Source organism: Cyprinus carpio, chromosome A1 (assembly GCF_018340385.1).
Source record: "Cyprinus carpio isolate SPL01 chromosome A1, ASM1834038v1, whole genome shotgun sequence".
In the NCBI taxonomy this organism is placed as follows: Eukaryota; Metazoa; Chordata; class Actinopteri; order Cypriniformes; family Cyprinidae; genus Cyprinus; species Cyprinus carpio.
The window spans coordinates 25,472,336-25,498,930 of NC_056572.1; the positions used below are offsets into that span (position 1 = coordinate 25,472,336).

Here is a 26,595-nt window from a genome sequence, read left to right on the forward strand (position 1 = left end):
TATCTAATCATGTCAATCTCACAAATATTTTATCAGGTAGAAATGTTTTTTGTGACATTTAAAAGACATTTAAAAATACTGTAATCACTAATTACAAGTAGTGATGTAAATTAATTTTTTATTTTATTTTAATTAGTTATAATTATTTGATTTAATTAATGAGGTTTTATTAATGTAATGTATAATATTTATATAAATATTTAAATATAAAAAAAAAAAAACATTAAGTGCCTTTCCTCGTTTCTGTATAATTAAAAAAAATGAAAAAAAGCAGCATTGTCATTACAGCAGAACTGCCAGGAATTTATTGGGGGGCCTTCAAATATTGTCTTTGACAATAAGAAAAGATATAAAAATAGATATTAAAATCACTTTAGTTGCCATATTACAGAAGTGCTTGTTATAGACTGTTCAGTCATCCATCCTCACAATCTATTACAATAGTAGAAGATTCACAGGGAGCTGCATTAAATTGTTTATTTTTAACTGCATTTTTTGTCGTAGTATTTCAATTCTGTGTTTTATTTGCAATTTTTTTATTTTTATTTGAATTACCATTTATTACAAAAAATGGCAAAATAAGCTGGTAGTGAGTTGTTACTGTGTGTGTGGCCGTGTTTTACCTGCAAGGTCTCAGCAAGCAGCATCTCCACACGTCTGCAGGCGAGTGTGTCCACCATGCGAGCCAGCACACGGAACGGCGTGCTGAGTAGCTTGTCCACGTATAGCATTAGCAGAGCCCCAGACTGACTTAGATGAATGCCCTCCAGACACTGCAGGGTCTTCTTCAGCATTACCGGCTGGAGATTTACACATTTAAAACATAAGTGACTGAAAAGATAAGCAAAGCACAAACTAAAAGAAGATGCAGCGCATGTGCATATACATACAGTAGAAAGGTTGTCGCAGCGTGATTGTATAGCCTGTATGAAGAGTCCGCTGGCTGCCGAATTTCGGTGCACAGCACTGATGAGATCCTGCACTGGAGGCTCATGGGAAAGACTGATCAGATCACTCACATGATTCACTGTCAGCCACGTCAGATGCTCAGAGTCATGCAGGTTTTGACACTGAGACAGGAGAAGAAAAAACTTTTTGTAAAGTGCTATGTATAATATATTTCATATGAAATACAATACTGAGTGGTAAGCTTGGCAAACAGAGAAGTTTTATATAATGGTACCAGTTATCAACTTATTTTAAGATTTTTTTTTTTTTTTTTTTTCATTTTCAGTATCAGATGATTTTTGCATATATAATGACCGGTACACTCACTTTAAGAGACAGTTCACCCAAAAATGGAAGTTTTCTCATTATTTACCCACCCTCAATTTTTCCCAAACCTGTAAGAATTTATTTTTTTCTGCAGGATACAAAAGAAGATATTTTGAAGAATGTGGGTAACCAAACAGTTTCTGGCCCATTTGTTTTGTTTTTTTCCATGCTACAGAAGTCAATAGGGACCAGCAACTGTTTGGTTTGCTCACCCACATTCTTCAAAATATCTTCTTTTGTGTTCTCCCGAAGAAAGAAACTCACAGGTTTGGGACAATTTGAGTGTATGTAAATTATTTCATTTTTGGATAAACTAAGTAAAATTTGTGTAATAAAAATAAAAAGTGATATGGAAGTTAAGATAGGTCAAATAAAACTCATGCTCAGACACTGCTTTAAAAAAAAAAAAAAGGGCACACATTGCTTAAGAAATCTCACCACATAGTCACAGAAGAGGATAAGTGCTCCTCGTCGGACGATCTCTCTGTTACACATAGCCAACTTCCCCTCAGGCCTCTCCTCCTCTCCAGATGAGTGCGGACTCAGCAGCTTAGTGCTGGACAGACTGTGCCTCCTAATGAAATTATAAAGAAAAACAACTTGCTTAAAGGTAACGTTACATATTTGTATAAACAACAGATCTACCATAGACTCTTACAAAGAGCAATTTCAAGTTTCACTTCAACATATAACTGTAATAATTCACAACACGTGGAAGGCCAATTTGTTTTTGCCCTTACAAAAAGCAATTTATTCCTATATTTGCTTAGCCTGGTTGTAACAGTTGGATAAGGCTTCATTTTAAACAGCCTTTCTCATTAGGCTGCTAGCTTGTAGTCTGACCTGGGTGTCTGATGCACCTCTGACCACCAGGTGTAGTTGGTGTAGTTGATGATGAGAAGGACCTGACACCAGAGCAGGACCAGAGATGGGTGTGTAGTGATGAGCTGAAGCACCAGGCTGTTCAAACCCTCCAAAGCATAAAAATTACCCCCCTCCCCTCCCTCAGCCTTCAACAGCCTGCTGCCCGCTGCCGTGATCCGACGGAACATTCCTGGAAAGTTGATAGCAAATGGGAACTTGGTGAGAAATCTGCTGAGCTGGTAAATAGCCGGTGTTTGGTTCTTACACCGTGACATGTGACTATACGAGTTCAGACACGAGATTCTGCCTACCTGATTTGAAGATGTGGATCAAACACATGAGCAGTGTGCCCAGCTGCTGACAGTAGAACGTGTGCTGTTGTTCACTCATGTCAACTTTCACCTGTTTAGTGGCGATATCATCCAGCAACACCCCCACTAACTGCAATAAGAACCTGACAAACAAAAAGAGATTAATAATTGTATTAATTAAATAATTATCATTATTGTTGTCGTGTTTGCCTTGTTGCTATAAACATTTAGAAGCATTCAGCCAATCTTCAACAGGCATGTGATCATCTAAATACAAAAAAAGGAGGAAAACCTGTTTTTCCCCATTCAGTATAACTGTACAACAACAACTGTAATTATCAAGGTTATTATTATTACTATTATTATTCAGTATATTTTATTTTATCATTTTTCCACACTGACTGACTTTTTTCCAGTGACCAGTACATACACAACAAATTACCTAGCAAACGTTTCCTCAGGAGGGACATGCTGCGACTCTCCATTGGTGTCTTCCATGGTGGTGGGCGGAGCTTCAGGAGGGGAGGGGTCATCATCACACAATCGACGGATGGTGGGACAGGAAAGGAGGTATGGCGACAAAGAAAGCTCCTGAATACGAGACAGAATGATGTCCTCTGTGGACTGTGAGATGAGGACACGCAGGATGGCGAGAATCCCAGACACCCACAACTGCACCGTACCCACTGATGCCTACAGAAGAGAACAGGCAAACAATGAGCCACTTAACAAGATTAAGGTGCACTGGCATTTACCACTGTTCAGCAAATTTTTCGGTGGGTAAAAATACAGTAATTTCAATAGGAATCCATGTGATAGGGAATTTTGTGTGAAGGCAGAAGACTTCCCTATGTAGTTTGTCACTCAAATTCACCATGTGTACCAACAGAAAGCTGCTTGTTTTAATAGTGACTTCTGTCTGAGCTATGCTTCATACACTATATGGACAAAAGCATTGGGACACACCTCTTATTTACTGCCTTCAAGCCTCAGATCACCAAGCACAATACGAAGCGTCAGATTAACTGGCATAAAGCATGCCGCCACTGGACTATAGAGCAGTGGAAACATGTTCTGTGGAGTGATGAACCATAGTCTCATAGGCGAGCCTGGGTTTGGCTGATATCAGGAGAACATTATGTGCCTGACTGCACTGTGCCAATTGTAAAGTTTGGTAGAGGAGGGATAATGGTATAGAGCTGTTTTCTGAAAATGCCACTTGCTTCCAGTGAAGGCCAATCACTGTGATGGACAATGCTATGCTTCCACCTTTGTGGTAATCTTTTGGGGAAGGCACTTTTCTATTCCAGCATGACTGTGCACCAGTGCACAACACAGAGTCCATAAAGACATGGTTGGATGAGTTTGGTGTGGAAGAACTCGACTGGCCCACACAGAGCCCTGACCTCAACCCCACTGAACAACTCTGGGATGAACTGGAATGGAGATTGTGAGCCAGGCCTTCTCATTCAACATCAGTGCCTGACCTCACAAATGCTCTACACTGCCATATAGTGTATATGGTTACACTATTGACATAGACAATAGACCATTTTGTCAGCAAATTCGCCTGATAATAATATTTACTGCATGAGGAAATTAATCTAAGTGATGTGTGACTGAAGGTTCTCACTAGTGTAGAAGGTGTGATGAACATGCTCTTCAGTAGCATGTCCACAGGCCGCAGAGAGGAGGGAGCCACTGTCTCGAACAGTGTGTTTAACACACCCAAAGCCTCATGGGAGTCCAGATGCATCTGTCAAGCAAACAAAAGCAAATCTGTATAGTACACATTTAAAAAAGAAAATGTGTTCATTAGATTTAATTCTGAATTTGAGATGAAACTCTTGAAGACACGGTTATATCAGGACAGGAAGTCCTTTTAGACAGAACCGCACTTGCTGTTTGCCGATCATTGGTAGGATGATGTCAGCAATCTGCCGTGAAAGCCTCTTCCACTTATCTTCATTCTCTTTATGGCACTGCTGTAGGACTAGAATAAACATCTCCAGCACCTGCACACACAAACAACCATCATTTAACATGGAAATCCAGGAATGCAACACACACATATGCACACCAGAGCAAAGTGTTACCTGATGGTGTTGTATGAGTCGTAGCAGCATGGATACCACCACCTCCTTCTGAGTGTCCAGCTCCTTCCCTGCATCTGCTTTATTGGAGCCCCGCAGCACAAAGAGATCGTGTACTATAGGCTGCAGTGCAGGGATTGCTGGGAAATAAAGAACTACATGTCATATTATGTGAAATTGTACAGTTGATATGCTTTTTTTTTACCTTTTTTTTTAAGTTTAAAATGTGATTTGGTAAACAGTCATTATATATTCTCCTCAAGGATGTGAATATATATTCATATTGTTATTCTACACACCGTGTGTCACTGCCTTCCTGTCACTGGCCATGATGCCATCACAAAGCTGAATGATCTTTGGGATGCTGATGATCTGTTTGGAGTGGTAGCGCTCATAGGACAGCAGAACCAGGAAAAAGAAAATGTTGGGCACAATCTCTTCAGAGTCCCTACACAGAAAAAATAAATCACTTTAGCAAATCTGTGCATTTAAGAGTACTCTACTATTGTAAAGTTTGGGGTCAGTAAGATTTTTTTTTTTTTAAATAAACTAATAATTTTATTCAGCAAGAATGCTTAAAACTTACAAAAAAATAATGTTACAAAAAAACGGACTTACCTGAACTGCCCCCACTTCAATATACTCAAAACTGCTTCAGCACGAAACCCAATGAATACCTGAAAAACAAACGACAGGATAAGTCTAATGTAGAAATAAAATAAGATTTCTTTTGATTCTCAATTAGTGGAGCAAATTGGAGATGAGCATGTTGACTCAGTAGAAGTTTAATCCACAGCTCTAAATGACTTGCCTGGTCTGAATCAAGCAAACAGTAGTTGACCCGGAGCTGCACAAGTTGGGTGAGTAGGTCCAGCACCTGTCTTTGTAGGGCCACTGAGGTGCTGGTGGTGTACTGCTTCAGAGCCTTTATCACCAGCGGCTCAAACAAACGGATGTGATTATGAATGGCATTCTGAAACACACACAAGAGGTCTACTATTAGACATTTGAAATGTAGTGAGTGCTCAAGACATCAGTATTGTTACTGTTAATTAAAACTAAAAGTATAATTATTAAAAATCATTTTGCCCCTTAAAATAAGATTAAATTAAATTAAACAAAAATTAAATTAAAAACTTAAAAAAAATAAAAATAAACTATGCATTGGCAACTAACTAAAACAAGTTTAAGATGAAGTACTAAAATATTAAAGTGAAAAAAATTAAAGCTAAACATAAATATAAAAAACCTAATAAAAATGACAAAAGCACAAAACACTACAAAAAAATACTGATCTGAAATATATTTTACTGTTCCAGTTTTCCAAAATTATGATATAAATAAGAGCAAAAAATAACAATACCATGTAATAACATAAATACAATACAACAAACCCATCAAATAACTAAAAAAAAAATTTAAATATGTTTCCCAAAATATATCAATTGTTCCATATATTTCCATATATTCCTCTTCTACAAGAATATTTTATTATTTATTAATAAATAAATAAGAAATATTTATAAATATTTTTTATTTGATCTAATGATTTGTGTCATCCCCACTGTTTTCACTTCCAATGTTACTCAACATCTTTCAAATTTCTGTATATTTTGTTATTTTATCATTATAGTAATGAATTATGGGGTAACTTATTATGGGGAAACTTACCTTGTCTCCTCGGTGGCGAGTGACATTGGTGATACTTGACCTCAGTTGATTGGAGACTTTTTGCATGACATCAAACCACCTATAGGATCACAGAAATGACTTGTTCAGTAATAACAGGCCTCTTAATTTTCTATTTACAGATTTATCTCTATGAGGAAGTGTTATACACAAGCACACTCTCTCTCACCCAGAGGCGTCCTGTTCTTGTTCAGCTTGCACCATGTTTCTGAGGCTGGCATCTGCGAGGGCCTGTGTAAAGTGAGTGTATGGAGCCATGAAACAGTAATGGTAGAGGCCGGGTCTAACACTGGTCGAGCCGAGCCGGAGGGCCTTGCCCTGGGACCGACATGGGTGAGATGAAGCCCCCTCATACTGAGATGCAAGATTGGTCCCAAACAACGCCTTCAACAGCTGTAAGCACAGAGCACATGGTGAAGCCCAGGACTTTGTAAAGCCACGGATTAAAACAAAAGCGTTACGCATGTCTAACCTGCTGAACACACACAGTGGCCATAGTGGGTTCCCGTGAGAAACAGGACTTGAGGTAACCCAGGATCTCTTCAACACACTAGATAGATTAAAAACAGGGTTAAAGTTTGTTCTTGACATTCATTTTGCTCAGAGATGATAATTTATTCACTGACTTAGACTTTGACGTCATACTTTGCCCAATATCATGCAGGGTGGCCATCTCAAGCAGCTGTGAAAGGACATCAAGCGCCGACCTCAGGAAGCTCCCAAACTTCTCATTAGTGTTGTGAAGGTCTAATGTGACTTTGTAGTTGGCATGTGTAGCTCTCAGTGCATCATAAAGCTTCAGATAAGGAGGGAGGTGATAAAAGCTGCCCAGATTGGTGGATTTGTTAACTGCTGGTGTCGCTGTGCTGTCTGCCGATCTGCCTGTATGGAAAAACAGTGCAAGATGCCTGTAAATATTCAATTAATAAATAACGAATAGCACCATGAGACCTATTTTCCTTTGCATACTCAGTAGAATTATTCATATGCATGTATCTACATGTGGCACTGTAGGTGAGACTGTACCTGTGTTGGCTTCTCCTCCTTTCTTTGGGCTCATGGGGGTGGTGCTCGGCTCCGTCATCTCCTTCTCTTTCCCCTTCCGTCTGATTGGACTGAGAGATGGAGTGTTGCCCAATGAGGGTAAAGTAGCCTGGAAGGAAAGATTAACAGAAATAACAAAGCTTTTAATACAGTTCATAAATATTAACTATTACTTATGTGCTGTACACTTAAACATATATTGTAATCAGGATCTATTGAATTCCTTTACCTTGACCGCAGGGCCTGGGGGTGTGTCATCCAGCACATGGGCGCAGATGTTAAGGATCTTCAGCAGGTGTGAGAACAGCTGCTCCACCATAACAACCAGAGAGCGGTCGTTAAGAGCAGGCCACGGCTCCTCTACCTTCGAGGGGGCGGAGTTAGACTCCTCCTCACCTGCCCACGGGCTCTTCATGCACTTTGGTGCAACAGCTACAGAAAAAGGTCAAACACAACATTTTAAATACAAATGGGACTAAAACAAAAGTAAAAAAAAAAAAAAAACACTAACATTTAAATAGCTCCAGAGAATGACTTTCATTTACATTTTATTACAGAATAATATCACACTTAACCCTCCTCAGACTGTTTGGCCATTTTTGACAAATTTGGCCATTTTTGACAAATTTAATTTGGTGACTTTTTTTTAGATATGCAATCTGTACAATCAAAACAAATAACACAAAAAACACACATTACATAAAAAAAACCTTACCGAACAAAAATACTGAAACCGACCGCAGGAAATGAATGGGAAAGATTATAATGCAGAGAATTTATATATTGAATAAAATCAAAAATATCAACCAATAATAAAATCTACATATCAACGCTGAACAAACACACATAGAAATAAAGGACCAAGACTATAAAACATCCAAAGTGCTTATAGAAGTGTAGATTTTTACTGTAGTGAAGTTTCAAATGTTTGCTTATTTGCTTATACAAATGATGGTGCAATTCAGAAACTTACACGTAAATAAGATCCAAATAAGATCTAAATAACCTAAAATCATATACGCATACTTCTGTTGTTACTACTCTAGGGAAATTAACCTTATATAATTTCATTTAAAAAAAATTACATATACATACACACACACACACACATATACATATATGTATTTAATATATTTAATATATAAACATAGCATCTTTTTCTTAAATATATGCATGCATGTGTTTGTATTTATATATACACACATAATAAATATACACAGTGTACACACATATATTATATAAACAAAAACTTTTATTTTGGATGCGATTAATCGTTCTGGGCCAAAAATGGCCCCCAACAGACAAGTGGGGCTTAGGAAGGGTAAATGAGATCTTAATAACCCAAGGCTTCCTTTAAATTCAACAAAGAATTGTATCGTTACTACTTTATGGGCGATTGTGTTAAAACATTTCATTAAAAAAAAAAAAATAAATTACCCTTTTAAAAAACTTTGGCTACTCTAATCTAAATGAGTTTGTACCTGCGAGAAGGTTTCCAGCCAGAAGCAGAGCAGACTGATGGGCAGACAGATCAAGAGGAAACCAGGCAGAGGAGATGAGAGACAAAACCATACTGGCCACACCGACCGTCAGAGACCGGCGCATGTCCTCACTACCACCAGGCTGAGAGAGACTACAGAAGAAGAGAATATTTATACTACTGCAGAGACAGATAAAACAATACACTTACATTGACAACGAAGACTGGCTTTTTATATTCTTTTACACTAACAATATGATCAAGACATCAAATCTACTGTAAGCAGGTTTTAATCTTGGTCCTAAAGGAAGACTTAACTGCTGTAAGGTTCAAATTCTGAGTGTGAATTTAGATTATGAGTGTGTACCTAAAGGAACGTCCTTGGCTGCGGTACTGGCTGGAGCGGTTGAGATGAAAGACGGAAGAGGACACAAACCCACAATGCCAGCCTGTGCTCCAAGTGCACACTGGGAAGGTGTTGGACAAAAGCCACAGAGCCTCACAACAGCCAAACTAGAGCGATGACATTAAGTATAGAGATTAGATCTTGAGTCCAAATAAGACCACTCATCATAATTACAGCAGCTGTTTCTTATTTCTGTACCACCAACCAGAACTATTTCCAACCACACAGAGATCTTCTATTATGATTTTTTTTTAATCTGTGGGCTCTTGCAATTTGGAAACAGTCCACCATAAGCAATATTTTATAAGAATTTTACTTAAAAGGTTAAGGCACTCACGGTCGTGGCTCTGGAAGTGGAAGAGGTGAGGGCGTGGGAGACGGCAGCGATGACCCGTGATAGGTTGTTCTCCACTGTTACATCCGGTGCGCTCTGACCCAGATTGTAGCCACGGTATGTTCTGCAGTGATCACATTAAGAATTAGATTAAAGCCAAATACACAACCATTCAAAACTCTGGGGTCAATAAGTCAGTTGTTTTTTTTTTTGTTTTTTTAAGTCTACTATGCTCACCAAGACTGCATTTTTTTTTATCATAAATACAGTAATTTTGTGGAAAACAAATGTGTAAAAACAGTTATATTGAAAGAAGTGTTCTGTATCATAATACAGTATTTTAAATGGGGATGTAACGATTATCGGCGAGCCGGTCGAAAATCGATTTGAATATGAGACGATTCAAATCGGTTGAGATGCCAAACAAATCGCGATACAATACTGCCCTACAAAGGCAAAAGACCTTAACTCGCTAGAGTGTGAAACTGAGAAAAACGACTTTAAAGTTTTTTTTACTTGTCCAGCCAAATTAATTATAGGTAGGATACTGGACATTTAACAATTAGATGTTTTAGTAATGAAAATGATCTACATTGAAAAATTGTGAGCTCAGACTTGATTTTTACCCCATTTTGAAGTTAATGTACTCTGCCTTTGCATTGTCTGCAAAACATGAGAAGTCACACCAAGGCAAAAGGCATGTAACTTCCACATTATCAATATTTGGTTGCTGATCACCATTTACAAAATCGTTATAGTGACACCTGTATAAAATCTAGTGATCTATAGGCTATTGCATATAGTAATGTGAGTGTATTAAGGTTTTTTATTTTGTATTTTTTGATCGTAACAAGCAGACTAAAAGTTAAACATGAGTGGATACCGTGGACACCAATTTATTTGCTATGCTCAATAACGTAAAAGAATGCTAGAAATAGCATAATTGCTTTTATATTGATTTGTATGAAATAGCCTAAAAGAACAACTTGTGGATTGATGTGAACGCCAACAAATGGGAATAATGCTCAGAATGCTTGTGGATTAAACATCTCCGATGACGTACATCGCCATGGATTGATTTTATCGGGTTACAAGAAAAGGTAGGATATGGATTTAGTTGTGAACTGTTAGTAGGCTACTGTATTTATGATTGACCAACCAAGCCACTCCATTCCACACCACGACCAACCAAAATAGAAATCACAGCCAATAAAATAATCTACAAAAAATAAAAAAATTAAAATCTTTAAAGGTTGTTCACGATTAGGTATTGCTGGCAATATGGAGCTGTTTGGTAGATCGCGATCTATCTAAATCGTTTGTCTACACCGTAATTAAAATGCGGCAGATTTTAATGGACAGTAAAACAAAGGCTGAACACTGTATAACTCCAAACCGGCACCGTAACTTCATTTTGACTCACGGCTAAACAAAGGCAGAATGCTGTAACTCAATTTGAGCGTTCCAAACAAAGTGAAAGAGCAGTAACTGGTCTTATAAGCTGTTCTGCCTTGGTTTCTCTGGGGCTTTTCAAAGTTACGGTTGAGACGACCCATTATTTTCTCTGAAAAACAATTAAATTGACTCAAGATACTTATACACTGATAAAGGATGTCTTGAATATCCCAAAAATATCAAAAACTAATTTTCGACAAAAATCGAAGTTACGGTCTTTTGCCTTTGCATGGCAGAATAGGAGTAGAAGCTTATTTGAATTTATCTCTGAGGGGAACTGAATGTCTTTAGAAAAGTTAACGTGGTATTTTCTTTTTTTATCTTGCCTCTGAACAATGCATATTACAGTAGTGTTCATAAGTGCTGCACTGCTTTGTTTACAGTGGTAACCCAGGAAACACTGTATCATTGTAGTTCATAAGCACCACCTGCTGTCAGAGAGTGACTCTGCATCTCATTCAGCTCGTCAGCTGTTTCTTTCAGATATGTTTTATGTAGTATAGTTACACAAAACTAAAGTCAGACCTTTTTATTTCTGCTTCAAATTTCTGAATTATACAGTCTAATTTAGATTAAAAACTACTCATGCTGCATGTATGCTGCATCTTTGTTTAGATCATGATTCAAATCCAGTGGTTGCCTCTAATTTTAAATGGAAAGAGCACCGACAAAGGCTTAGTTTGTTCATATTAAGAGATTTATTTTATTTGTCTAACTTTAAAAATTTCTATTTAGTTTTGTTATATTCCAAATTTAACAAAGAAACGTGCAGCAATAGCCTAATAAGACAACACCTTTTCATTTACTGTATGTCTTCAATCTCATTTTGTTAAAAGAAAATTGTGAGAAAATCGAATCGTGAAATCAAAATCGTCAATTCAATCGAATCAAATCGAATTGAAATTTGAGTGAATCATTACATCCCTAATTTATTCCTATGATGGCAAAGCTGAATTTTCAGCAATCTCCAGTCACCAGTGTCACGGGATCCTCCAGAAATCAAAAAACAGTTCTGATTATAATCTATGTTGATAACAGATGTGCTGCTTAATATTTTTGTAGAAACAGTGATACATGTTTTTTTTTTTTTTTCAGGATTCTTGATGAATAGAAAGTTCAAAAGAACAGCATTTATTTGAAATATAATTTTTGTAACATTATATTTACTTTTACATCAATTGATGTGCCCTAGCTGAAAAAAGTATTCATTTCTTTAATAAAATAAATTCAAATAACAGCAGCGATTTAAACATGTCATGCAAAGAAAGAAGAGCTGTAGTGTACCGTGTAATAGTGCTGACAGTGAACTGTGATGGAGGCTGGGTCTCGTGCATTAGCAGCTGCAGGTACACACTGCTCTGATCTCGAGCTATGGCCACAACAGGGTCTGTCTGAGCCTGGTCACAGTCAAAGAACAACCTGGGCACCAACCTGAGTAAAGAAAGATTGAGCAAACTCAGAGTGTGAGGTTTGTGAAGTGCAGTCAGGAGATGATCAGTCAGAGATGAAATGTCTGAATACCTGCTGATGGTGTTTGCTGCCACATGTCTCACACGTGGGTCCTCATCGCCCAGTAGATAAAGCACAACATCATTTAGAACCCTGTCCTGGAGCCTCAACAACTGAAACCATTTTAATAAAATGAAAATATTAATTATAAAATATTAATTCTATTTTACAAACATATTTTTGTCAAATATATTATACTCATGTTATATAGCATAAATAAAACATTATTTAACATATACTGTACGTGCATATAAAAATGGCTAATTTAATTTTTAAATTTATACAATATATAGGTAAAGTGTGTAAGATGCTTTTTTATATTCCTCAAAAATGTATCCTTTTGTGTTTCATGAAAGACAGTCATATGAGAACAACAAAAAGGAGAATAAATGATGACAGAATTTATTTTATTATTCTTCTTTTAATCATTATTTAATACTAGATTAATACATCAAATGAATGACAAATGAATCCTTCATCTTAAACAGAGTAAATAGAGAAAGAGAGATGACTTACACCGGTATAGTGATGCTCTCCTTTGTGCAACTTCTCCGTTTTTCTCTCCAAGAAACTTACTAACCTGCCAAACACAGAAACAGCAGGCGATTTTAATAATTAGATGTTTGATTCTTTCCACAAAGTTCAGCAGTTACATATGAATATACTGTATGTATGAATATATGTGCCTTTTAAATTATTGTATCAAAATGTGCTTTACGAAATTAAAATACAAGTAAAGTTTGAGTCCACTTACCGGAAATCAATCTCAGCAAGCGTCTCCAAAAGCTCAGTGCGAACCAGCCAATAGGAGCAGTCCTTCAGGGTCAGCAGATCAATGAGCAGCTGCAGGCCAAGTTCACTTAGACTGCCACTGCACAACGCCATGATACAGTGCTGTAGATGTGTAAAAACACACAACATATTTTTTTAATCTTCTAAAACTAACAGACAGATAGCATTGTTCACATGTATATATATATATTCTCACCCTAACAGCAGCACAGGCCATTTTACATGTGACTGAAGATTCATCTTTTAGACTTCGCTGTAGCAGAGGCACAAAGTTTTCAAGTGTCACAGAGTTTCCTAAGAAAACAGAAAAACAGAGAATGTGAAAACAAGCCTTAGAGTGTGTGATTCCTTTGATCAAGCTGTAGCTGTAGTTCTCACCTGTGACAGAGTGGATCTGGGACAGCCATGTCTCCGTGTTGTAGCGTGTCTTGAGCTGGATGGCTTGGATTAAAGCTCCACACAGGATGGCTGTGGCTCCTCTGATCTGAGGATCCCCATGTTCAATGTACTGCAGTATATCACTGATGTACTGTTGCTCTGTTCACACAAACACAACAGTTTCAGTTATCTAGTTTAGCATCAATTCAGTTTTGGGGTACAGACAGTCATGCTTTAGTCTTTTGTTGTGAGTGAATGTCTGGAGTGTTCACTCCCTCACTGCATGCTCTTGTCTGGTGTGTTTTTGTCGAGCAAGTGGATTAAGTTTTCATTGGCCAGGTGTTCTTGTGTTGTCATGTTTAATATAGCACACAGCTTGCGTGATTTCCACTGGTCGTGTGTTTCCATGTTATCTTGTTTTCTGTGAGCACATAGGCCATGTGTTCTCAGGGTGTCATGTTTAGTGTGATTACGTATCTTTTTATGGTTCATTTGCCCCACCTGCTCTCCTCTGAAACTTTCCTTATTTCTTCCCCTATTTATTTTCCCTGTGCTCTCTGTTCTGTGCCAGACGGACATCTAATGTTTCTATGGTCCTGTTGGTTCCCAGTGTGTTCTGCCCTGCCGCATCCTGTCTTATTTTGCAGTGGCTGAGTATTTTACTCTACGGGGTAGTTTTTGATTATTTTTGTTTTATTTTTGAATTATGATAAAACCCGTTGAGCTCTGCTCCAGAGTCCTTGACTCTTCCCTACCAAAAAATGGGACACCTATGTACAAAAAAACTAAACAGAAAACAGAAACTAAATAAAAACTCATTTAAAGACAAAAGACATCAAAAATAAATAAATAAATAAATAAATAAAAATAATAATAATATTATATATATATATATATATATATATATATAGATATATATATATATATATATATATATATATATATATATATATATATATATATATAAAATATTTATACACAATTTTTTTTAAACAAATTTAAAAAACAAACAAAAACAAACAAACCCACTCAAACAAGACGAAACAAACAAGAGCGAGTGATTCAATTGACCCATGAATGAACAGAATTCTTGGATAGGGGGCAGTGTTTTTCTCACCATCTGGCTCTTGTACTTCTAGTGGGTGCAAGTAGAGTTTGTTGAAGAAGGATTCAGGTAGAAGAGTAGCTGCTGCCCCCACACAGCTAACGGCTAATGCCTTAACGCTCACACGGACCTCATTATCAGGAACCAACCCTACAACACACAGACAAACACACACACAAACACATATTATTTTAAGAAAGACACTTTAATGTTCAAGTAGCAAACACCAACATCCAAAAGCACTTGTATGCTTTTTGTGAGAATACACAGTCAAACAACTCATGAGCATTTATATCTTGTTTCTCACCATTTCTTTGGCCGGTGAGCAGGAAGGAGGCAGCCAACAGCCGGACACAGTGCACCAGAGGCTCTTCCTTTGGGTCAGTATAGTGACCAATATCTCCTTTAATCCTAGATGGCTAAAACACACAGAACACAGATGGTGCAGTTTAACTACTAGATCTCTGTAAAGAATCTGTGAGAACTTGAAGATGCACAACATTATTCAACATTATTATTGTGTGTGTTCACCTTGTTGTCGAGTTCTGCAGCTTCCAGAACCTCTTCCTTTGGTATGAATCGATCCACACTGCTATCAGATGATTGCCTGTTGTGACCTTTTCCCTCCAGAAGATGGGGCTTACTTAAAGCTGACAACAAGAGAAAACTGTGAGCTAAAAAGGATGACTAATAAACAGGGTGTATTGTTGAGAAAGTGTACTAAATGAGTATGTACCCAGTGCTGACTGAGAGAAAAGCTCTGGAGGTTTATCAGGCGGTGGAGCTGCGCCCTCCTCTTCCTCATCCTGCAGTGTGCCGATCTGCATCCCTGAATACTGACTATCACTGCCATCCAGCACCTACACATCACACACACACATAAATATATATATATACTTATATACACGTACACATATCACTATCAATATATACACACATAACAGAATGGGCCAAACTCACAAACAAGCATAAACATTCACATTAACTCATTCATGCAAATGCACACAAAGAACAGAAACAGTCAGACATGCAGAATCACTTTAGGAACTCATACAAATATTGCTTGATCACAGCTTTCTTTTGCATAATAATATGCATGTCAAGACAATTTTGGGCCTCACACAAAAAAAAAAAAAAAAAAAAAAAAAAAAAAGGTTTAGGGTGTTAATCTACTGCCAGCTGCACCACCAGAAAATAGTGAGGATTTAATGGCTGACTCATTAGATATTAACTTATGAATGTTAGTCATAAGAATGTGGCCAGAGATCATTGCTTTTATCAAAACCAGGAAATGGCTCAAATTCAATCCAATGTTATTTTAGTATTATTTATATACTATTATAGTATTTATTAAAAATTTGAATCAGCTTTAATTTTTATATTGTCAGTTATCATTTAAATTCTAGTTTTAGTCATTTTGTTACATGCTTGTCATTTTTATTTATCTTGTTTTCTTTAAAATATTTCTAAATAGCTTTCATTTGTTTCTATTTCCATTTAAGTAATTGTAATGTTTAAACTTAAGTTGGTTGTCAAATCAACATTCCAAGTTTTCATTTTTAAACTTAAGTCTTAAAATCTTTATTTCATTTACCAAAAATGATTTTTAACAGTTTTAGTGTAAGTTAACAATGACTGATTCATATTCAAATGAAGCTCTTAAAACTGATCTGAGATCAGCATCAGTGTTGTTAGGACTAGGTTCTTAATCACTGGTCCAGAATCAGGGAAATATAAGGTGTTCAAACACCTCAGGAAAGAGGATGTGCATGTGGGGATGGAGCAAATCGGGAGGGGGGGTGGGGTTCTATCCGGGCAGGGAAGAGCAACGATAGCCTCACCCCCTGTCCTCTGCTGACCTGGTCACTACTGCTAGAGGAAGAGATGGCAGAAAAGGTAGAGGAAGAATTCGAGGTAGAGAAGGAAGAAGAGGATGGCCTGTAGATAGATGACTCGCTGTCAGAGTGTGGGTCCGGCCCTTCTGTGGGAGTTGGGGAAGGTGGTGAATAGTTCCAATATCGTCTGCTGGTGACACTTACAAGCTCGGCGCAGTCTGAAGGCGTCACGGCGGAGTCCGGCCCCTCCGTAGTCGTCTGGGAACTATCACTAGGGGGCGACGACAACACTGCTCCCATCGACATCTGGTTGCCTTCGCTTACTAAGTCACCAGATGTGCTGACGACCCCGGCGCCCCCGCTTGAGCTGCGACTTAGCATGTCCTCCTCGTCTTCCTCATCTGGAGTATCAGGCCCTACACCCTGCTCTGATGCACTCAGGTCCACTGAGTCTCCCGGCTGCAAGGCATGCTGGGAGGAGCGTGGCTGCTCTGTGATGATGTCAGATGTGCCAAGAGACGAAACGCCTGATGAGGAGGGAGCTTCACTGGAGCTGTCGCCGCCAACCGAGGCTAATCAATGTGAGAGAAACAAAGCATTAATCCTTCCATATATTTCATGCAATGCATTTGTTTGCACTCAAGGGGTGTGTACAAATTAATATGAAATTTTCATGGACATGATGGTGGTAGCCATGTGGTTTCTTTGTGGTGTGTAAGTGCTAGCATGTTGCTATGTGGTTGCTAGGGTGCCCAGGCAAAACAACAAATCCTCAAATCTACACTAGCGTCCAATTTTGGGGTCGGAAAGACTTTTTTATTGTTTTTGAAAGTAGTCTCTTATGCTCACCAAGTCTGTATTTATTTTGCAGATTAGTTTATGAGATTTGTAAGGCTGAAAACGTGACAGTACTCCCCTCCTCAACTTACCAGAGAATGATCCTGTGGTGACCTCTGCCCTCTCAGGGTCATCTTCCAAACCCTCCTCTTCACCTGACAACAGCTTACCTAAAACAAGCACAACATACAAAGCATATCATTACAATGCACCAAACATGTTTCTATTCCAAACACCATTCTAACTTTCTTTGACAGTCTAAAACTCCAACCGCACATTCAATATCAAAACTGTTCTACTGACGTACCACAGACGGCCCTCGAAGCACACACAGAAACATGTCAGTAGGTTAGATGCAAAAGAAGAGCAGACAAGTCACCTTTCTGCTTCCTGAGGAGGAGAGGACTGCATGTTGACCCACCAGCTGTATGCAGGAAACAGGAAGTGAAGAGAGCAGAAAAGCCCAGAAATTCATTTTGAGGGTTAGAGGAAGGAAGAAGTAGAGGAGGAAGATCTCATGCATGGTGAAATAGTTTGCAGTGAACTTACAGATCTTACAGATTTGTCATCAAACCGAATAGACAACATAAAGAAGCAGTTTGGGAAATATTAAGAGCTGAATTTTAAGAGAGTATGTTAGTAGTGAGCAACAAAATTTGAATTAAACTGGAAAAATAAAACTTTTACAATTTAACAACTTCACATAAAAAAAATCCAATAATGAGATTACTTTTATGAATAGAGGTCATCAGAAATAGTTATGCCAAAGAAATTGGTAATCAGTGAAAATCAACGCCGATAATTTAATTTCTCCATGTTCCTCTGTGCTCATCTTGCTAAATATATTTTATGAACTAGTTGAACACACGAGCAAAGTACAATACATACATCTAAAACGTAAGTGCAGCATAAGGTTCATGTGAGCGAACATGGACTTTGAGTTGATTTTATTTTCTGCTTTTTTCTCTCCCCCTTCTTGTACATTATTTTTATACATTTCATATAACAACAAAATAAAAATAATACATTTGTCAGTAGTGATTTAACAGCTAATGTATATACATTTATTTTAATAATTAAAAAATATTACCATAGTTATGACATTATTGCGTATTTTATAATAAAATCCAAAAAAAATTAACTGCAAACTTTTCATTCGTATTACTGATTTTAAAAGCAATCTGCAAATGACTTGGTTATTGTTCAGCCACATTTACCTATGTTAGTTATTGGTATCAGTAAAGTCCACTATCAGTCGATCTCTACTTATATACACAACACAAACCTGATTTTTCCTCACAAGGTGTTTCTCCACTGACAGTGTAGCAGAGATGACCAAACTATTATAGCACTGACCATATGCAACAGACTGTATAATAACAATATTCACCAATAAGCTCGAGGATGCTGCCACTTCGTGCGCGGCACACTGTCTCTTCTCTAAAGACACTGGTGTGTGATATTTTGCCACGTGTGATGAGTGCGTTCAAGAGCTCAGGGGGAGGAGTGCGAAACACCTGCTGAAGAAGCTCCAAAGATGCTGTCACCACATTATGATCCCAGTGCTGCGTGTAGTGCAGGGTCACTTCATACACCTGAGAACCAAAGATTAGTACACACAGATCAACATAACACAAATCACAAGGATATAATGGACTTTATCAGCTCTTGTACCTGAATGAGCTGCTCAGGTGTAGGGGTGATATCTGCCTCTTTACGAACAAGACCAAAGCTGCCCTTCAGGCTGGTGTTAGGAGCCTGCTGCTGAAGAAGAGGCATCAGGTAGCGCAACGTCAGTAATACACCCAGAATCAGGTGACTGGAATGTTCCTCATCCACTGGCACTACCAAACCTGAGAGAGAGAAAACAGGAAGATGAATTACGACATCTGAAACATACCATTTTGACAGAATCTGAGTTTTAGAGTGGAAGCGTCCTACTGAGCAGCACGTTGAGGAGCCAGGTGTAGAAGTAGTGTGTTCTGCGTGAGTGCTGACACACGCTGACAGCCGAGCTGGCCGCTGTTCGGCGAATAGTGGGAGAACTGGACTTCAGATTGGCAACAAAAGCCTTCAACAGCATCTAAATACACATTCAAAGAGTGGAATCATAAGTGCCCCATTCAAAGTGAATATCATGAGAATAACTTATAGAATATGAATAAGAGAAATTTAAACCGGAAGTGAGATTATGAAATCATATTACTTAACTTGCTTTATTATAATTTTTGTTAATAGTTAATAGTTTTTTATGCATTTTGTAAGAAAATTATTAGAGACGTCTAGGAACATGAGAGCTGGGCTTATGCACACCCTTTGAACTTTGAATTTGTGATTTTCCTTGCAAATTTGTGATCACTCTTCTGTAACAGGCTGTGTAAATACAGATATAATCATCTGAAGAGGTACGCTAGCCTTCAAAGGCTTGAGGTCAGTCCAATTCTTTTCTTTTTTTATAAATAAATGAAGTGACCATAAAGACATTTATAATCTTTCTGTTTTAAATAAATATTGTTCTTTTGCACTTCCTTTAAAAAGTATTATGGTGTCCACAAAAATATTAAGCAGCAAAACTGTTTTCAACATATCAGAATATGAAGACTGCAGTAATGGTTGCTGGAAATTCAGATTTGCTATCATGGGAATAAATTACATTTTAAAAATACATTAAAATAGAAAACACTTATTTTAAATTGTAACAATATTTCACAATGTTACAGTTTTTATGAAAAAGAAATTATGATCTGTATTCATGATCAAATAAATGAAGCATTGGTGAGCATTAGAGACTTCTTTCAAAAACACAAAGAATTTTACCGACCTCTATGGTTGTGTATTCTGTATAATCTTTTAAGCGTTAACAGATGAAGCACTCCTGGAGCTAAACAAATTGATTTGCCTTTGTCTCCCAAAAATCTTCACTTGCTGATATTTGTTTATTTTTAACGTGGATTGAGCAGGATTTAAACATAAGAAAACAGCACTAAACTGACAGTTCTAGTGTCTTTAGATGTAAATGTGTTCTTGGCAAGTGAACAGGCTCTTTCTGTCTCCTACTGATGTGAGGGAGAAGAGTCTCATGGATAATTAAATCCAGTCTGAGTCACATTCCATTTTGAGAAGATGATGTCACCGCTGCGCATTCACAGCTTCAGACAGCGAGAGAAGATAACGGTGTGGGAAATCCCACACTGAGGTGCCAAACCACAGAATTCAGGCCAGGGGCCAGGGTTGATGTTGTGGTGGTGTGGCTTGAGTCATGTGATTTCCACCTGAACATCAGGTGATGCGGATCTTTAAAGCGACGTGTTCTTTGAAAACCTTTAACTGTGACAAACTTTCAGCTAAACCAAAAACCTAGTTTACAGTGGTTTCCTTTGGTTTTTTTTGTTTTTGTTTTAAATCTCTTTCTTTATAGTACTGAACTCATACCTTGATCTCTCCATCATTGGCGAAGTGACCCAGGGCAGCCATGATTTTAGGAATTGAAGAAGAAAGAGTTTCCTGCACCGTCTCCTCCTGACGTTTTGTGATCCGTGTCAGACACGGCAGTAGATTCACAAGGTACGGCCTGAGAAAAAAGAGAGGAGGATTCATGTGTGTTCACTGATTATTACAATTAGAAGCACGAATTTCATTTTGTAACCATTAACCCAATATCAGTTTCACTTATTCCTGAGCAGACCAATAGAAGTAATTGACTTTAAGCTAATAAGCATACCTGCATTTCTGTGGACGCACTAGGTGAGCAAGCTCAGCAAACCTCCACAAGGCGGCCCGCAGACTCCGAGAGGCAGCGTTCTGTGAACATAGAAAGAGTAGTGCTTTATTAGTGATCTGTACATGTCCCTAGAAAAAAACAAGACCCCTGTACCTACGAATACTATATGGAATGCCATTTCAAAAACACTCTACCCCAGAAAAAACAATAAAGCATTGTTTGCACCAAGAACAAAACAATACAATGAATCACAGACTGTCTATTCGCACCCAAAGCAAAACAAAACTGTAACTCTACATCAAATCTAAAAAAGGGGGGGGAAGTAAGGATCATTTTTTATTTCTTGTGAAAAGAGAATGCAATCTGATTCACCTTTTTAATCTCTTTGTACAGTTCAAGCTGCAGCCTAGGCAAGTTGGAATCCATCAATGCCTGCAAAGTAAAACAAAAATAAATTCTATTACAATATATTAGCACAGTAATCATCATACAGTCCAAAATAATAATAATTATAAATATATATATATATATATATATATATATATATATATATATATATATATATATATATATATATATATATATATATATATATATATATATATATATATCAGATATATATAAACTATTCATGACTTACTTTGATGATTTTGTTGAGGCACTCATCTGCCACCATCCTGACGTCAGACTCCTTGTCATCGCTGCACAACAAGAACATTTCCATAGCGATTCCGAGAAGCTTCTGGAACTCTGGAGATGTCCTGATAAAGTCACAGTGAAATACAGCGTTCTCAGTGGAATGACATTACATACACAGTTATGATAATAATAAAAAAAAATATATATATATATATATAGGCTAAAACTTTCAAATTAGCAGCAGCCCAGATAAAATATGTGCATTATGTATATTATGTCCCAACAAAGGCTATTTGACTTTGCCACTCATTCAGTTTATAATAGCAAAGAAGGAGTGAGTGTGTTCTGTTCCTTCTTGTATCTGGCTGTTACTATCACCCAGATTACCCTCAAACACTGACAGCTTCAAGAGAATGTTGTTGTGAAGCTGTTGTGCAGTCTAGCAATTATCCTGATAGCCAAAAAAGGAAATGCTAAATGAAAAACAAGGATGTGACTACGCAGTTAAGCAAAGAATGATCCCCCTTGAGCGAGACACAGTAAAACGAATAATGAACTTCATACAGCTGTGTACATGATGGGGACAGTTAATGATGTTCTAGTTTCAGCTCTCGTTTGGCATCAGGATGAGTGTAGCAAGGCCAGTAAAGCCAAAACAGTAGGAAATGGGCTGTTGTCACTTTAAGACCATTTATAAGAAAATTCTACCATTAAAATTCCCAATGTCAAAGTCTGTTCCTGTCTGTGCACCCAAAATCAGCCAGGATTTCACTACATCTGTACTGTCCCTAAACTTCTGAACAGCAGTGTATATCCTGACCCACAGGTGAAGAACAGCACATTACTAATGTGATTCAAAAAGATCTAATCAAAAACGTCTATGCGTGCAAGTTTACAATGATCTTTTATTTTTTTTCCATTGTTTTTCCAAACAGATTTATTTTGTAGTCAAGCTGAAAGAAATGGACTTTGGGAACTTCAAAAGCTGGCACTCATATTAAAACTTGTTAGTAATAATTCAGGATTTTTCATCTTGAATACCTTCACTGAATTTGCATTGTAAGGGTGAAAAAACCAGCCTAGCCTCAGCATCAACAGGCTTTTGCCATTGACTCATAAGACGTGACCAAATCTGATTATCCTTAATCTGATGTGTCTGTGCATTGACTACTGCGTACCTCAGCGACTGTGCCACGATGTTTTCACATATCGTCAGGCAATGGGTCACTCTGTCCTTTTTGGTTGTAGCAAGGTCTTTTTTTCTGTAAGAAAACACAAATTTACTGTGGATGTCAAGAAAACAAACATAAACAGAATTTTAACATTTGATTTGATGAAACACATGAATAACATAATCAGCAGATATTTTCTTCATAAACATACACAAGAGCTGGTAATATGCAACACAACATGAACAGAAGCAGCATGGATCTGTATTAAAGTGAGTATATTATGTTGAGCCACAGTGGTCAGCCAGACACTGATTTATTTCCTGATACTGATTACCTAAATCCATTAGGTGAATGTAATCTTGCTAACAATGCAGCAATAAAGCTGATCTTCTGGACCACAGCACATATAACATAACTGTTCACTGCTGGTGATCTACAACAAATCTGAATTTATTTAAACACAACCAAATGACCTCAGCAGATGAGTGTTCAACCTTGAAAAACTAAATATGTAATAGTTCATCTATTACAGTGGTTGATGTCTGATCACTTGGTGGACAGGTGCCTTAACATCCAAAATACTACCAAACAGTTTATCATGGGATGTTTACTCTGAATAATGTAAATCTGTCTCTTTGACAGAACATTATTTAATTTTCACTAATTTACATATGCTCAGTGCAAAGTCAACTACTCAAATTCTTCTTGTGTCTTAAATAAGGAAATCACTTCATTTATTTACACATAATTCCCACCCAATGTCTTTGTAAGGTATTCATTTACAGTTACTTATTTACAGTGTATTTATTTTATACGATTTGAAAAAGGCATCAAATAGAGATAAAAGCTCTTCCAATTAAAGTTAAATTAAAAAAAAAAAAAATTCCACATTGAAATGAATAAGTGATGATCAGTAAAATGTTTATCAGAATTATATCACATTATCACTCAGCACATCAAAACTGGCTGTACCCAGACCCAACACTTCACAAGAATGAAAATATATTCAACTCACAAGAAAGGTACACCAGAAAACTAAAACGGCTGTGAAAGACCAAACTTGGTGAATTTGCGAGATTTTTAGTGTGACCGTGAGTTCAATACACGGAGCTGAAAACTGTCTTGAGCCAATTTGTCAATGTGTATTATAAATATCTGACACAATTTTCTTTTTCGTTTTTTCTTTTTTTGTATCTGATGGTATGAGTCACGTTGAGTAACAGGAAAGGAAAAAAAAAACGTTTTGTGAAGGGATGTAAAAAAAAATAAAAAAATCAGGAGATGAACAGATTCATAGAAATCACTGCATTTACACATTAACATTTCCCAGTATGATTTTTGGTTCATTAATCAAGAATTACGGAGCTATTTCTGGCTCTCTCTATATTCAACAGCTTTTCCTAGGTTTTCTAGAGGAGCGCGCGCTGTTTTATCTCGCCGCTGACGCAGAATCAAACGACACTTCTAACGCGCTGAGCGTCATGTGATTTTAAACCCAAGACAACAACAATAACCAGCTTTATACGAGAAAACACACAGCCCTCCCGAATGTCATGATAACAGTACTACAGCGACTGTGTCAGGTGATGATGATGATGATGATGATGATGATGATGAGGCTGCATCAGTTCAGCACTCACTGTTTCTGGACGAGCTCCTCGGCCGACAGCGGGCCTTGCTGCTGCTGGAAAGATTTGAGCGACTCAAACGCCTTCATCAGCTTCTCCATGGTGGCCATTCTCTCAGAAGCACTGCTCTAGATGGAGTCTGGCTGGAGAGCTGGTAATATTTACAAACTCGACACTACAGCCAGTGGTGTCGAGCGCCGTGCAGACTGCTGAAGGGAAACTCAATGTGTGTCGTCGAGATCGGACACCACTTGCAAGTGGCCAGAACCCCCTTAAATCCGATCTAATTTCCACACACCATCAGATTATGACCGGTATTCCAACAAAATACTCAGAAGGTAGCTGAAAACATAACCAGCTCTGAAAGCCATCTTAAAGCAGGGTAAGGGGAGCAACGGTTCTGCTTTATTTCCGGGTTAATAAAACTCCTGTCAAAATTAAAGTCCTCTTTGTCATAATAAAATGTGCTACTTTGTCTATATCTGTAGGGAGTTTGAGTGGCATGGATTTTGATTCCAATACAAGACTAACGCCAGATCAATTACTAGACTGCTTAATGCAAAATGTATGTTTCTGGAAAATAAACAAACTGTATACAACTTGTTGTGCTTAATGGCTTTATTTTTTCATGAAAAAGTTTCGAAAGCAAAAACAAAGATATGTTTTAATTATTGTTTGAATCATGCGGAGCATAAAGGCTGATGAAGAACAAATATTTGCAATTATCTGCCATCTCTGAAAGCTGTTTTCAGTCCATAAGAAGAGCTACAACGCAGACTTATGAGTCTGAATTAGGCTTCAAAATTCAACAATCACATATAATATAGAGGTCATTTCAGATGTGTAATTTAGCACTTTATTCATGAATAAAAAAGCAAATCACACAAAAATCACTTTCAAAAATGTTCAAATATTTTTAAATAGATGATGTGAAATTATGTCAGATTAAGAAGATGCATAGTAATTTATCATATAATAGTATAAAATACCTCTCTTGACTTGCAGATACATTACATTTCTCTACTGATTCTTTAATTATTCCTCAGTCGCAAATAGTGGGAAATGGCATCAGAATAATCCTACTCTATAATGTTTCCATGGCTTAAAAACTAAGCATTTAATATTCATATTCACAAACGTAATGTTTTTTTTCTTCACATGAAAAGTCGTTCCAGTTTTCTTGGCTTGGTCGGCCACTTAGAATCTCTACACAATCTTCAATTCCATTTACATTGTTAGGTTCTCCTGTTGCCCAGTACCTGAACATAACAGTTTTAATTAGAAGAAATCTCTATGAACATTGTAAACATTAGGTTTCCACATATTTGCTTCAAAAAAAAATAAAAATAAAAACAAATATAAGTAAGATCTCACTCTTTGATTACTTCAGTGTTGTCCACCCATTTCCACACTCCCTCAGTAACAGAGAGGCCAATCCATACATGCATTTGGAAATTAGACATTAATTTCTGTTGCAGCCCATATGTAAAGAAATGGTTAGCACCCAGGTGGCCAAAAATATTTGAAACCAATACCGTATGTTTACAGACACAGTTATCTGAGATACCATCAGGTTCCATCAACTCTGGATTAGTGAAACAAAGGTTTGTCTCTTCTTGCACTCTCACTCACCTGTTCCTCTGGACTATTAATGATCACAAGATAAGCTCCATTCTCAGCACAGCTGTGTCTGCTCTCATTCCACATCAACATCGTAGCAGAAACACAATAAAGATGAGAGGAAAAGTTGCTCCTTCCTGTCAAGCACCCTTAAAAGAACTTATCTTTGTTAAATTATGGTGTCACAAAGCATTATTATGCATATACAAATACATAATGGTGAGGTGAGACAAATACAATATTTAAATGTAATTTAATTGGATTAAAGTTAAATGACTAAGTAAACATCTTAAATGAATACCTACCAATTAGTAGCAGCTTTTCTAAATTCTGTACTTTTTTCATTTGGGTTTGTTCACTAGCCTGCAGCTGATCTCTCTCTATTGTCAGATTGTAGTAACGTCTGTT

At 37.3% G+C, this 26,595-nt stretch overlaps 1 protein-coding gene across 1 annotated transcript in view; it reads right to left on the reverse strand.

Moving 5' to 3' along the window:
- The window catches only part of LOC109098744 (huntingtin-like), a 41,788-nt gene extending 16,799 nt beyond the window's left edge, over positions 1 to 24,989 (reverse strand). The window contains exons 1-43 of the mRNA XM_042759232.1: positions 24,580 to 24,989; positions 22,946 to 23,029; positions 21,769 to 21,889; positions 21,501 to 21,560; positions 21,129 to 21,208; positions 20,840 to 20,978; positions 19,349 to 19,490; positions 19,082 to 19,260; positions 18,798 to 19,002; positions 17,787 to 17,831; positions 17,500 to 17,577; positions 16,775 to 17,142; positions 15,472 to 15,595; positions 15,267 to 15,385; positions 15,043 to 15,154; positions 14,748 to 14,885; positions 13,631 to 13,789; positions 13,449 to 13,546; positions 13,215 to 13,354; positions 12,977 to 13,040; positions 12,473 to 12,573; positions 12,236 to 12,382; positions 9,500 to 9,620; positions 9,124 to 9,269; positions 8,758 to 8,909; positions 7,506 to 7,708; positions 7,259 to 7,385; positions 6,855 to 7,114; positions 6,705 to 6,782; positions 6,402 to 6,625; positions 6,215 to 6,293; positions 5,355 to 5,516; positions 5,162 to 5,220; positions 4,843 to 4,991; positions 4,547 to 4,683; positions 4,349 to 4,465; positions 4,084 to 4,206; positions 2,893 to 3,143; positions 2,451 to 2,593; positions 2,119 to 2,329; positions 1,714 to 1,849; positions 891 to 1,070; positions 624 to 800 (exon numbers count right to left, since the gene is read on the reverse strand). Of these exons, the coding sequence (XP_042615166.1) occupies positions 624 to 800; positions 891 to 1,070; positions 1,714 to 1,849; positions 2,119 to 2,329; positions 2,451 to 2,593; positions 2,893 to 3,143; positions 4,084 to 4,206; positions 4,349 to 4,465; positions 4,547 to 4,683; positions 4,843 to 4,991; positions 5,162 to 5,220; positions 5,355 to 5,516; positions 6,215 to 6,293; positions 6,402 to 6,625; positions 6,705 to 6,782; positions 6,855 to 7,114; positions 7,259 to 7,385; positions 7,506 to 7,708; positions 8,758 to 8,909; positions 9,124 to 9,269; positions 9,500 to 9,620; positions 12,236 to 12,382; positions 12,473 to 12,573; positions 12,977 to 13,040; positions 13,215 to 13,354; positions 13,449 to 13,546; positions 13,631 to 13,789; positions 14,748 to 14,885; positions 15,043 to 15,154; positions 15,267 to 15,385; positions 15,472 to 15,595; positions 16,775 to 17,142; positions 17,500 to 17,577; positions 17,787 to 17,831; positions 18,798 to 19,002; positions 19,082 to 19,260; positions 19,349 to 19,490; positions 20,840 to 20,978; positions 21,129 to 21,208; positions 21,501 to 21,560; positions 21,769 to 21,889; positions 22,946 to 23,029; positions 24,580 to 24,677 (6,036 nt within the window). The 5' untranslated portion in view covers positions 24,678 to 24,989. The remainder of the gene's footprint in view (positions 1 to 623; positions 801 to 890; positions 1,071 to 1,713; positions 1,850 to 2,118; positions 2,330 to 2,450; positions 2,594 to 2,892; positions 3,144 to 4,083; positions 4,207 to 4,348; positions 4,466 to 4,546; positions 4,684 to 4,842; positions 4,992 to 5,161; positions 5,221 to 5,354; positions 5,517 to 6,214; positions 6,294 to 6,401; positions 6,626 to 6,704; positions 6,783 to 6,854; positions 7,115 to 7,258; positions 7,386 to 7,505; positions 7,709 to 8,757; positions 8,910 to 9,123; positions 9,270 to 9,499; positions 9,621 to 12,235; positions 12,383 to 12,472; positions 12,574 to 12,976; positions 13,041 to 13,214; positions 13,355 to 13,448; positions 13,547 to 13,630; positions 13,790 to 14,747; positions 14,886 to 15,042; positions 15,155 to 15,266; positions 15,386 to 15,471; positions 15,596 to 16,774; positions 17,143 to 17,499; positions 17,578 to 17,786; positions 17,832 to 18,797; positions 19,003 to 19,081; positions 19,261 to 19,348; positions 19,491 to 20,839; positions 20,979 to 21,128; positions 21,209 to 21,500; positions 21,561 to 21,768; positions 21,890 to 22,945; positions 23,030 to 24,579) is intronic.
- Positions 24,990 to 26,595: the final 1,606 nt, after the last annotated feature.